This window comes from Poecilia latipinna, unplaced genomic scaffold (assembly GCF_001443285.1).
Source record: "Poecilia latipinna isolate Pla-1442-1.1 unplaced genomic scaffold, P_latipinna-1.0 Scaffold1243, whole genome shotgun sequence".
In the NCBI taxonomy this organism is placed as follows: domain Eukaryota; kingdom Metazoa; phylum Chordata; class Actinopteri; order Cyprinodontiformes; family Poeciliidae; genus Poecilia; species Poecilia latipinna.
The window spans coordinates 120,875-133,204 of record NW_015113859.1 but is presented as its reverse complement, the minus strand read 5'-3'; the positions used below and the strand labels follow the sequence as shown (position 1 = coordinate 133,204).

At 36.8% G+C, this 12,330-nt stretch overlaps 1 protein-coding gene across 4 annotated transcripts in view; it reads left to right on the top strand.

Moving 5' to 3' along the window:
* Nucleotides 1-12,330, top strand: part of LOC106960921 (CUB and sushi domain-containing protein 3-like) — a 220,871-nt gene that overhangs the window by 89,457 nt on the left and 119,084 nt on the right. For all 4 annotated transcript variants that reach the window (XM_015054319.1, XM_015054321.1, XM_015054318.1 and 1 more), the window contains 6 exons: nt 879-991; nt 1,210-1,392; nt 2,835-3,161; nt 5,357-5,551; nt 5,848-5,986; nt 7,766-7,953. In XM_015054319.1, coding sequence (XP_014909805.1) covers nt 879-991; nt 1,210-1,392; nt 2,835-3,161; nt 5,357-5,551; nt 5,848-5,986; nt 7,766-7,953 — 1,145 coding nt within the window. The remainder of the gene's footprint in view (nt 1-878; nt 992-1,209; nt 1,393-2,834; nt 3,162-5,356; nt 5,552-5,847; nt 5,987-7,765; nt 7,954-12,330) is intronic.

The window sequence follows — 12,330 nt, the reverse complement described above, 5'->3', positions numbered from 1 at the left end:
TAGTATCTTGGGCAGTGAAACAGATCCTTCCACAACCTAGTCGATTCAGTGTTTCTGTGTTTGAAAACCTCACATTAAACCCCCAAATGTATATCTTGTCACTATGGACATATAACTCAAGCCATATTTTGCCCAGCCACAAACTTTTTTACAAAAGGCTTTTAAGAAACCGGCAGTGGATTTGAAAGTGCTTTTTTTTTTTTTTTGTCCATTGCTATTGACAAAGACGCTAGTCATTCGGGCCCAGTTCATCCTGGGCCTGAAATTTGATGGTTCCCTTATGCTGAATCTCTTCTTCAGCATAAGAAACAAAACTACCTTATGTCTGATAGTGTTTGACATTTGAAACCTGGAATACATGGTCCATTTGGACAAAGATTCAATACAAATTTCCATACTTCATTTCAAATGGTTGGATCAGACTAGCATAAACCTTGTGAAATGGTCCTGATGCATTTCATGTACTGGTAATGCCCTAATACCAGTTTATAACATGTGGTCAAATATCTTGCTATAATTATGTTTGAAGCTTGGAGTAGATTGGAAAAGCATGTGAATAATGAGGTTTAAATTGTAAGTGAATATTTGACAATATGCATTTGGTGGAACTGTATGTACGTAGCCCAGGCTGCATGTGAAATTTTGACCATATGTGAATTTGAAAAGAATCATATTTGTTCAGCTGAAGCAAAATTTACAATTATTCCAACCTGGAAAAAGAATGATTCAAATGAATAATATGAAAGCTCCAAATTAATACGGCATTATGTCCATGTTCGCTATGTGTTAAGGGATTGTAGCATGTGGGTGGTATTGTGCAATGATGTGAGGTTAGAAAAGTGTTGTTTGATCCCATAGTTCTTGTGTCTTATCTGCAGGCTGAGTGGGAGCTTTGTCCCCGACCTGATAGTAAGTATGTCCCATCAGATGTGGCTCCATCTCCAGTCTGATGAGAGTGTGGGCTCAATAGGTTTCAAGATCAACTACAAAGGTACACAAAGTTTAATGGTGATATTATTCTACATGGCCTTTGTCTTTGTGTCTGTCATTACCTTCCTCCCTGATACTGTCTGGTCTGTCTGATTTCAAAATGTATTTCTCAGCTTAAAGCCGACTGTTCTGAGAACATAGAGAATATCAAGAAAAGTTTTTTTAAAGCTCTTAAACTGACTCAATCTTCTACTTTCACCCTCTTCCCTTTGCCTACAGAGATTGACAAGGATAGTTGTGGTGATCCTGGTACACCTCTGTATGGCTACAAAGAGGGCAATGGATTTTTAAATGGGGATGTTCTTCGCTTCAAATGCCAGTTTGGATTTGAGCTCATTGGGGAGAGGATGATTACTTGCCAAAACAATAATCAGTGGTCGGCTAATATCCCCATCTGCATATGTAAGTCTGGACTAATCTTTTTTTCTTATAACGGCAAATAAAGCAGTTAGTAGTACACTGTGAACATTCACAATAACTCTAAGCTATTGGGGGATTAATTAAAGTGTTAACAGAAAATGTAGCACACAATTTGTAAAGAGCCCAAATGTATATTTGTGAACTACCGTATTTTCTGCACTATAAGGCGCACCTTCAATGAAGGGCCTATCTTAAAACTTTTTTCATATATAAGGCACACCGCGTTATAAGGCGCATAGAATAGACACTATAGTTGGGGTTGCCACCCGTCCCGTATTGAACCTAAACGGTACGCGATTTGTTCCGTACTCTACAAATGTGGATGTGTAATAACAAAGAAGTGGTCCCCGAGTACTTTATATAGTAGGCTGCCCCAGTCATTGTTTCACTCACTGTGTTGGTGTTGTGATATTGTGCCCAACTGCTTTCTGAGTAACACAGACCAACCGACACGCTGCCGCTGCAATCTCTGTCTGTCTTCCCCCGCCCCCTCCTGGCTTTAAATGTATAGGGGCTGGTCCCTTGGTAACCTTAGTCGAAGCACCCCGGATGAATGTCTAAAGCCACTTTGTTGACAGTCCGACTCCGGTCGGCGAGGAGAACCTTCCGCGACTGGGCGTGGCCGGACGATGATCACCCTTCTCCGTTCACACACAGCATGTTCGTGGAGAATGTGGTGCTAAATGACCTGCAGACGACCTGATTCTAGACGGTCGGTAGGTAGATAGGTCAGTCAAACTTTATTAACAAACTAGCATTCTGACAACTATCCCAGCATGCACCACACGCTTTTTCTTGTACGGGCGAAAATTAAGTCGGTTGCTGCTTACCGTAGTTGCTAGACTTGTTGTGGCTCAATATTGGTCCATGTATAAGATGCACCGGATAATAAGGCGCACTGTCAGCTTTTGAGGAAATTGAAGGTTTTTATGTGCGCCTTATAGTGTGGAAAATACGGTAATAACATATGGGTTTGGGGTTACACTGAAAGAAGAAAATGATTGTTTTCCTGCATTCATGTACAGTAAAAGGCAACATGTAATATGTAGTACTTCAACATTTGTCATGACAGTGTCCCTGTCTTTGGTTTAGATAGATAGAACAGTATCCATTACACAGAATCCCTGTTTTGCAATTCTGTATTCTCATGCAGTTTTACTGCAACATGGCCACTCTCCATGTAGTTTCAGGTTTCTCCAGCTACTCCGTACCCATGGGAGCTGTGCTGTCTCCTGATTTCTGAGCTACTTACACAATTGTGACATTGTTCTGCTGGAATCGCTGTGCACAATTCTGTTATGGCACAATGCACCCTTTAGAGAGCAATGTGGCCTGTTAGAGATGCTCTAAGACAAATAACTGTAGTTGCATCAGTGAAGTTTTATAAATCCTCGCTGTTGTCTTGTCCATGTTCAATCATACAGTCCCCTGTTTCTCCAACTTCACCGCGCCCATGGGGACAGTACTGTCCCCAGATTACCCAGAGGGCTACGGGAACAACCTTAACTGTGTGTGGCTGATTATCTCTGAACCTGGCTCGAGGATTCACTTGGCCTTCAATGACTTTGACCTGGAGCCTCCCTACGACTTCCTCACAATCAGAGATGGGGATCAGTCAGAAGCAACGATGCTGGGACGTTTTTCAGGGGCTGAGGTTCCTTCACACCTTACGTCCAACAGCAACATTCTGCAACTGGAGTTTCAGGCTGATCATTCGATGTCAGGGAGAGGCTTCAACATCACCTACAGCAGTGAGTGATATATTTTTTTAAACTTGCATCTTATATACTATTATACATAACATATTTTAAAAAAGAAATGCGTTGATGCATTATTCAGCACTTTAAAAGAATGTGAAAACGTGCTTGACTAAATGGCAAAAAAACAACCTATATTCATGATGCCAACAAAAGATTGTCAAATGATGTAAATCATTATTTTGAAAATGGAGAAAACTTTCATTATCAAAATATTTTTCTGTTGCCTCTTTTTATTTATTATTTTCTTAAATAACAGAAAATGTTGATAAGTATATACTCATATAAACCTGTATCAATGTTTGTTGTTAAATTTAAGTGCCACTTTCTGTACCTATTAATTTGGGATTGTGGTGATGTGAAAACTGTTCCAGCAATCAGTAGATGAGACACAGGTTAAACCCTGAAGAGGTCATTGGTCTGTCATGAGACCACTATAGAGAAAATCAACCATGCTCACACACCAATGAACTGCATGTATCTGACCGATGGCATGAAGCCAGAATACCTGGAGAAATTTTGTGGACTCGCCTTAACAGTATGCAAATGTTCACACAGAAATGCCTCAACCATGAGACAAAGATGCTTATCACTAAATCCTCTGCACAACCTTATAAAATATGAAAACATCTTTAACCTGCAGCTCAGATTAAATGGACTTGTTAATCAAATCATTAAAATAAATCTTTATTCTCAATGCTGTGCTACATCTTACTAAAATCCACTCACTGTGTTCTCAAACATATGGACATTAACAAAGAATGGCTCCTTGGGGACACTTTGCCAATCCGTAACTGCAGTTGCATTTGGCTAAATCTGGTCATGCAGTAAATCTTTATACACTTAATAATAATGTGCCTAAATTTGACTTTTCTCATGTTATCAAAAAACAAACAAAAAAACTGTGAGATAGTTCCCTAGTGATCTATAAATGTACATCAGAAAGCCCCCTCAGACTTATTCTTAAGACTTATCTTATTTTATTTCATTTGTTCAAAGGGTTTTCCAAGAGCAGATCTTGCCTTTGTGAATGTTTTTTTTGTCTTCTTTGGCAAAGTCTCATCTAGCCTTTCTTTGGGCTTGAGACTCATGAATGGTTGGCACCTTGTGGTGAGTCCACTCGATCTGCTCTTCTCAAGTCCTTCCTTGATAGAAGACGTGGATAATGACTGCCTCCTGGAGGGTATTGTTCTCTTGGCTGGCTGTTGTAAGGGCTTTATTTTTTCACAGAGATGGATGCTGGTGCCTTAGATGGACACCCAGGACTTGTGTACGTGGCCGACCTCAATACTGCCTTCTCTTTTTCTCAGAATGTACCAAACAAAACAGCCTTGGTCGTAGCACTAGCTTTGAATAGTAATTGAGAGGCTGTAATTGCACAATCAAAATAAAAACAAGCTAATAAAAAATAACACCTTTTTGAAAGCGGAACAATTATGTTTATTGAATGGATTTAGATCCAAATTAAGTATTTTCAAGATGTAGCCTGCCAAGAAAACTGGAGCTTGGAAAAATATGTCTATTTCAAGACTTTGTTATATCAATCCACTGAAGGGGAACGTTTGAAAGTGAGTCTGGAAATGTATGGATTTTGTTTTTTACATGAGAAAATATGCAGGGACACTTAAACACATTCATTATTTAACCAGAATATGAGAATGTTAAGCCCGTTTTTTATTTTTTGCTTCATTAATTAACTCAGTTAATTACCTTATATGGCTGAAATTAATTTATCGTCAAAGCAGGGGGTGTAAAAATAATTAGACAATACAAATAAATATGAATCCATTATTAGATTACATCTGATTATTAATACATACACTAATATTGTTCTGGTACAAAAATGCCTGTTTTTGTTTTACAAACAACCTCACTTCAGCAAAAATGAAACTTAATAGTCCAATAACAATTACAAAAGAAAACTGCCATCCCATTTAGTTTTCTTTGCTTTTGTTTATGCTACAAAACAACTTTGTTGTCTCTTTTTATATTTCACTGGTTGATGCCAACCCACAAGTCTTGGAAAAGAAGACTTTCTTATAATCCTGCTTACTGCAAGGGACTACTACTACTACTTTTTTAAAAACCTACAGCTAAAATGATTCTTTCTCTTTAAGCTTGGTTCCTCATTGTTGTAACCTTGCTCATGCCTTTGACGTTGCATCTTGTTTCTGTCTTCTTCTTACAAGCTTTTGGGCATAATGAGTGCCCTGACCCTGGCATACCTCTAAATGGAAGGCGCTTTGGGGACGATTTCCAGCTGGGTAACTCCATCTCTGTGGTTTGTGAGGAAGGTTTCATCAAAACACAGGGAGCTGACACCATCACATGCCAACTAGAAGAAGGGAACGTGATGTGGAGCGGACCAATTCCCAAATGTGAAGGTACCGGAACAGACGAGTTAATGATTAAGTGGATTTTGGATAGATACATCAGCTGTTTAGTCAGGAAGGAGAACAGGGAAAAAAAGGATCATCTGAGTGGGCTTTCTTCACCACACTCAGGAAACATATTTCTAGCAATTTGTGAGGTCATAGTAGTTTGGTGTTCAATGCTATATGTTCCTTTCATCTTTTATGTGGGTTCAAAAATCCTTCATTATCTTACAATATGTCCATGTTTCTCCTCCCCTCTCAATCTTTTCCCATCCTAAAAACCCATTTTATCTCTCCTCCTCCAGCTCCTTGCGGGGGTCACTACTCAGGGCCGTCTGGTGTCATTCTCTCCCCGGGGTGGCCTGGCTACTACAAAGACTCTCTGAGTTGTGAGTGGGTCATTGAGGCCGAGGCAGGACGCTCTATCAAGATTAGCTTTGACAGGTCTGTATGACACTACTGAAACAACTTGGGCGTGGAAACAAACAGACTCACACTTACACAAAGACATATAGAAATTGATCACAGGCAATGTACTAGTATATGAAAACGCATACACTTCAAGTAAATACATTTGCACGTACAGCTTTTAACAAATACTCTGCATGTATTTGGCTTAACCTTCACTCTGGGAATCTGTGATAGAGCTCAGAACACAGATGTGGGTGAGATGTTAAAAGCCTCAAGTATTATTTATCTTTCTTGTATTAATGGCAGATATAGCACCTTAATGTTCCTCCACATTTTTACATGTCAAAACCTCAAGCTTCACATGAAGCAATGGCAAAATTCTTAGATGGAAAATGATTCATTGTTTTCATAATATTTCCACAAAAGAAAACTCTGAAAGTGTCACATACGTTTATGTTCAGCTGATTTATTTCTAGGGCCACCTTTTGCCACAATTATAAATCCAACTCTTTCATGGTATATCTGTGCATTCATTGCTTGTTCTTCTTTACAAATAGTTTTACCAATGTCAAATAACTTAGAAAGAGTGCCTTTAAGAATCTACATTCACATTTTGAAGCAGATTTTTAATTTAATTTAGGTTTGGATTTTAATTTGGCCATTCTAATAAATGAATATCCTTTCATCTAAACTATTTCATTTATGTCTGTGCTTCTGTAAGCATGAGCAAAAAGCTCATCCTGCTTATATTTATTATTTTAATTACTCAGACCTTTTTGCTTCTACAACAGAAAGTTCATTTGATGGATTCAAAAGTCCTTAACTTTTGGTTTTTGATTGCTTATGTAGTGCAACGTTTTCCTGAGGACTTTATGGAAGAGCTGCATTTTACCAAATTAGACAGATATAAATATATGTAATTTACTATTTAGGTGACTTTTAAAGGCAATTAGTGTAACTCAAATTTACAGGGTTCAAACCACAAATGAATGGATATTTCAGATATTTTTAGTGAAAAGATTTGAAACCCTTGAAGGCTTTTTGGTCCACTTCACAAACAGGTCCTACATTGTGTTAAGTTTTTGATTGTAATGTGATAAAATATGAAAAATATTAATTGTTTGAAATACTTTTGCTGGGCATTGTAATTCCATAAGGTCATATTGTTACAGATAAAATAAAAATCCCAAATCTTATTAGACTTTATAACTTACTATGTAGATTTACAGTTGTAGATTGTCTAGACAATTAGACACTTTTTAAAACCTTGTTTAGCATTATTTGTGACATTAATCAGCCTTTCTCTCTTTGCCAAAAGTGATTTTGGTAAAAACAAATCTCCACATCTTTCTTGCCAGAAGATAAAATAAAAAAAAAAAAAAAAAAAAAAAATCACTTTTGGCAAAAAATGACTTGGATCACTATTTAAGGAAGGTGACAATATAATGTAATTTGTGAAGATGTGCAGGCAACGCAACATTTTCTTGTAATATATGTTGCAACTCTAATTTCTTTGTGAACTTATTTGTACTGTTTTTTCCCCAACAATATTGATTCATTTTGCTGAAACCCTGCACTAACGGCAGCTGTTTGATGTGGAGACCGGCGAGTGGCTACAGATTCATATCATGTCATATTTCCAAGATGCCCATTGATCTTGTGCTGTTGCAATAATCAGCATGATTGCTTGCCAGTTATGTCTCATCTTTCATTATATAATTAGTCTTTTTGTAGCAAACTGTAGGTATTGTGCTGAATACAAACATTCCTTCTCTTTCTCCTACTAATCTTTGTTATCCTTCTACCCCTAAGGTTTCAAACTGAGCTGAGTTATGATTTTCTGGAAGTGCACGACGGTCCAAACCTGCTTTCTCCTCTGATTGGCTCGTTTAATGGAACCCAGGTCCCTCAGTTCCTGTTTAGTAGCAGTAACTTCCTATATCTGCTTTTTACAACTGACAACAGTCGATCAAACAGTGGCTTCAAGATCTTCTATGAAGGTGAGAATATAGTGCTGCTTTATCTGGTTTACCTAGAAATTGGGAACGTATTATGTAATTAATCATGCTTTGGTACAAAAAGGCCAACAGGATGCATGTAGGGAGCACCAGGTGGGGAGGTGTTCAGAGGTTGACATGCTTGGACAGGCTTGGAACCTGTTAAAACTGCTTTGCAGTTCTTCATTAAATAACTTTTTTTAAATGTAAGCTCCTCTTAAACATTATCACAAAAATGTTATGTTGCAAAGGTTAACTTACTAAACTGCATACCTGAAGATTTAAGTGGGCATTTCTACACAATGCATACACTTTTTAAAGCATCATGCATTATTGAAACTTAACTAAGATGAAGTTAGTCAAGTGTGCCCTGAGTAAATAAATAAAAAAAAAAATCAGAGGGAAAAATATAATCTTTATTACATTGCTCAATGTCTTCCTGAAATACATGTTGAGTTCTTCTTGGAGTGTAAATTTAATTGCCGCATCGTTTGCATCATTTGCCCTGTTTTCATCAAATAGTCTCTGAAATGATTCATTAGGGCTGCTTGTGCAGAGCTTTTACCTTTTTTGTTTTTACTATGGTAAAGCTGTTTCTTGAGTTAACATTTTGCTCTTCCACCTGATTTCACGTGAAGACGGCAAATGCAACTTGGCGTGTGGTACACTTTATACTGCCAGTCTTGCTAAAGCTGTCATTGCTACAAGAAGTAGGGTTAATTAGGGGAGCTGTATGTTTGCCATGTTTTCAAGTTACTTTGTTTGTGTGTTTTTCTGCTGAAAGTGAAACACTTTTTGTGTTTCCTCACTTGGTGCGTCAGTGAATCAACTAAATCATGCAAGTTTCTGTTTGCAATTGAATAAAGGAGCCAACATAACTTGTTGACTCTGAGCCATCACATAGGAGCTCTGTGGTGGTACATAAAAATTATCCTGCAAGCCTCGGAGCAATCTAGGGTAGAGAACTGTGGTGCAAAATGTAAAAAGTAGGAATAAGTTTCAACAATATTAAGATTTTTGTTTAAAAAAAAAAATAAAAAATCGACCTATGCCTGCAGCTGAGACTCCAAGTGACAAATATCCAACTGTCAAAATGTATTCTTGCACTTTGCTTCTTGTCATGAGGAACACTTGTTTGTATGTAAAACAATTCTCATTGCTGCTGCATCAACAAATCTGCCGGATCAGGAGGGCATTCACTCTCGAAGGTGTACAATTTTAGGGAAATTTGTATGCTAAGCTTTCTTTCTTCCCATGTCATTATGCTTACACTGTTAGCCTTTGAAAAATCTTACAGTAAAAGATTCCGGGCATAGTGTGATTTATTTTTACAACAGTTTGCACTAGCACCATTACCCGTGTCATTCTGATTTGATTCATAAGACAAAGTTTGCTATTATGTCTGTATTATTGACTGAAAGCAGGCCACAAGTGCCCTTGTCTTATTATGTTTTGCTCTCAAGTGCATTTCTCTTTTGTTGATGAGGCCATTGAAAAGCAATAACAGTAAGATCATATTAGCTTCTTCTATTGCTATTTAGGATATATCTAATTGCTGGAATACCAAGGGAAACCTTGCCAACTTCATTTGTAAAGTTGGTCATATAAAAAAAAATAAGGGTGAGTTATGCAGTAAGTAAACTGAGGCAGGGTAACACTGCATTGATTCCCTTTATGTGTAGGAAACCTAAATTAGTTCAGTTACAAAGCAACCAAAAAAAAAGAGTTTGATTAAAGTATTTGCAGAACAAGACATTTTGTGCACAAAATAGAGTTGCTTATATTTGTGGGAATGTATTAAAGGTAATTTCTGCAACTTGGAGGCTAAAACCATTATGGCCAAGTATGTTTAAGTGTACTTTATCTGTTCAAAGGACATTATTCCAGAAGTCTAATCACTCATTCAGATGTAGCTCATCATATATGTCATAATGCCACAATGCTTTTAACAGAGTTTGTCATTCAACTGTTCCAAACAGGAAGGAATTTTATTTATTGAGCAACTTTTATAGATAAAAACCACAAAGTGATTTACAGATGAAACAAATTAAAACAAAGACATAGATAAAACACAATGAGAGGATAATACAAGCTATACATTTTCACATACTAATTGAAGCCTGTGTCTCTTTGGATTTCTCCCATTTATCTGAGTTTTAGACAAGCTGATCATGAGGTGAATTTGCTTGGATGTTGACTCTTCTTATGATTGGTAAATCTCGTTCATGTTTACTTCTTGTAAACACCATTTCTCATAACAGATTTTTCCAGATTTTTAGTCTTAAAAGTTGCTTCTTGAAGATATTGCTGATGTCATTCCTCTTGGCATCATCACACAAGCCTGTTTTCTCCAGACCTGCGAATTGCTAAAACTCCTGGTTTCATAGATTTGGCACATTTTTTGATTGTCAGTCAATCAAGTGTTAATTAGCAATACCTGGCTGCTAGTTATTGCTTAAACCCCATGTCATCAGCATTCTGTTCTTTGTTCTTCAAAAGCACCTTCACTGATGACTTTGTGAAATCTTCTGTGAGTTTTTTTTTGTACTTTTGAGCTTGAATTTAATTATTTTAAGAACCTAGGGGAAAAAAACTCTTCATTTTTATTTCTTTATGCTTTATAAAACCTTGAATTGAAACAGGAAATGCTTTGTTTTCCTAATAATGCTCTCAGTGTAGACTTTGCAAATGCTTTCTTTTGAAAAATAGACTGACGGAGGTAGCTTTTTTCTGTGTATCCGAGCTAAAAATAAAAGTTCTGAAAAGGCTTTCTTAGAATAGTCTCCCTGCCAATGACCTGACAACTGCTTACACATCCGTTGCCAGTCATTTGCCTAAAATCTGCATATTTTTAGTGCATCAAAAGCAACCCTACCTGGAAGAAAGCCAAATGGAAGTCGTGAAAATCACAGGAAAAAATGGGGCCATCTTTTCCCTCCTAATAGAGCTGAAATTTCCACCAGGGCACTCTGGAGGCAAAACAGCCATGAAAGTACTTTTTATGAAAGCCAAGTGTAGAGGTCCAACATTTTCAGAGAACAGAAGAGAGTATATTTGTACAGCTTCTTGAAGGTCATAGCCTCAATTCTGCCTCCCCGAGAAACAAGTGGCCAGTAATGCTGAACACAACCTAACATGCACCTTTGACCCTTTCTCTGTAGGCTAGTTGATGGTTTATCAAGAGTAGCAAAAAACAACAGAAAAGGTGCAAACACCCCTGCTAAGTTTTCAGGCTTTATTATTTATTCATTTTATTGATGTATTCATATATTTCATGTATTTATTCATACCATAGCAAGAAAGTCAAATACTTAAAACAAAAAAGTGAATGAAAATATATTGTCCATCTATCTACATATATACTGTGTGATATACAACACACAGTTAATTTATAGTGCCAGAAAGTTGTTCTGTGCTTTTGTGATGTTTGAGGCAGCTATTAAGCAAGTAATTATTATTTTTTTTATATCAAGGTTAATATTTGATTCTGCTTGGACATTATTTTATAATAATTCTCAGAGCTATTATGAAGGACATGTAATATTTATTGTGATTATTATAATGCCAAATGTTTTGACACCAGAGTTTAAGTACAGGATTGAAGTTTATGTGACTGCAAGAAGAACACAAAAAAGTTGTATTTTCATATTTGCGTCACAAAAGTTAAACAATATCTAATAATAAACATGGAACAGATTACATGTGTTTTTGCTTCTTTGTCACTGCATCAGTTGGATACTAAAGTCTGCAAAGATGATTAGACTAAATGCAAGTAGCAGTTTTTCAAATGATAATTTGGGGGCGAAAAGATATTTCAACCAAATGTGTGAAGTAATTGCCTTCAAACCGAACAACTGGTCGCTCTATCCTTGGCAGCAATAATGGCAGTCATGAATGTGTGATAACTAGCAATGAGCCCTTTGGCCAAATCTTCTTTCCAAAACTGTTTTAGTCAGCTAGATTAGTGGTTTGTCAACCATGACCAGTCTATTTAAGCTTATGGCACAACCCTGCAATCAGATTTAAGTCAGAACTAAAGACCTCTTCAAAACATTGCCTGTTAAAACCAAAAGCAAGAAAATTACATCTAATCAAGGTCTTAAAAAAAAACAAACGGCTCACATCACCTCCACCTTACTTACTTATATTAGATGTAGTAGAAAGCATAAAGTTTTTTTTTTTGTTTTTTTTTAATGAAAATCCAGTTTCATGTCTGAAGTCCAGAGTATTTTCCCAAAAGTTTTGGGGATATTTTTTTTATTTTATTTTATTTTTTTGGGGGGGAGGGGGGGGTCACATGAAACATACGTTATTGTTTTTTTTTTTTTTTTTTTTTTTTTTTTCCAGGGGGTTTCCCTTTTCAAAATTTCCTTTACTCGG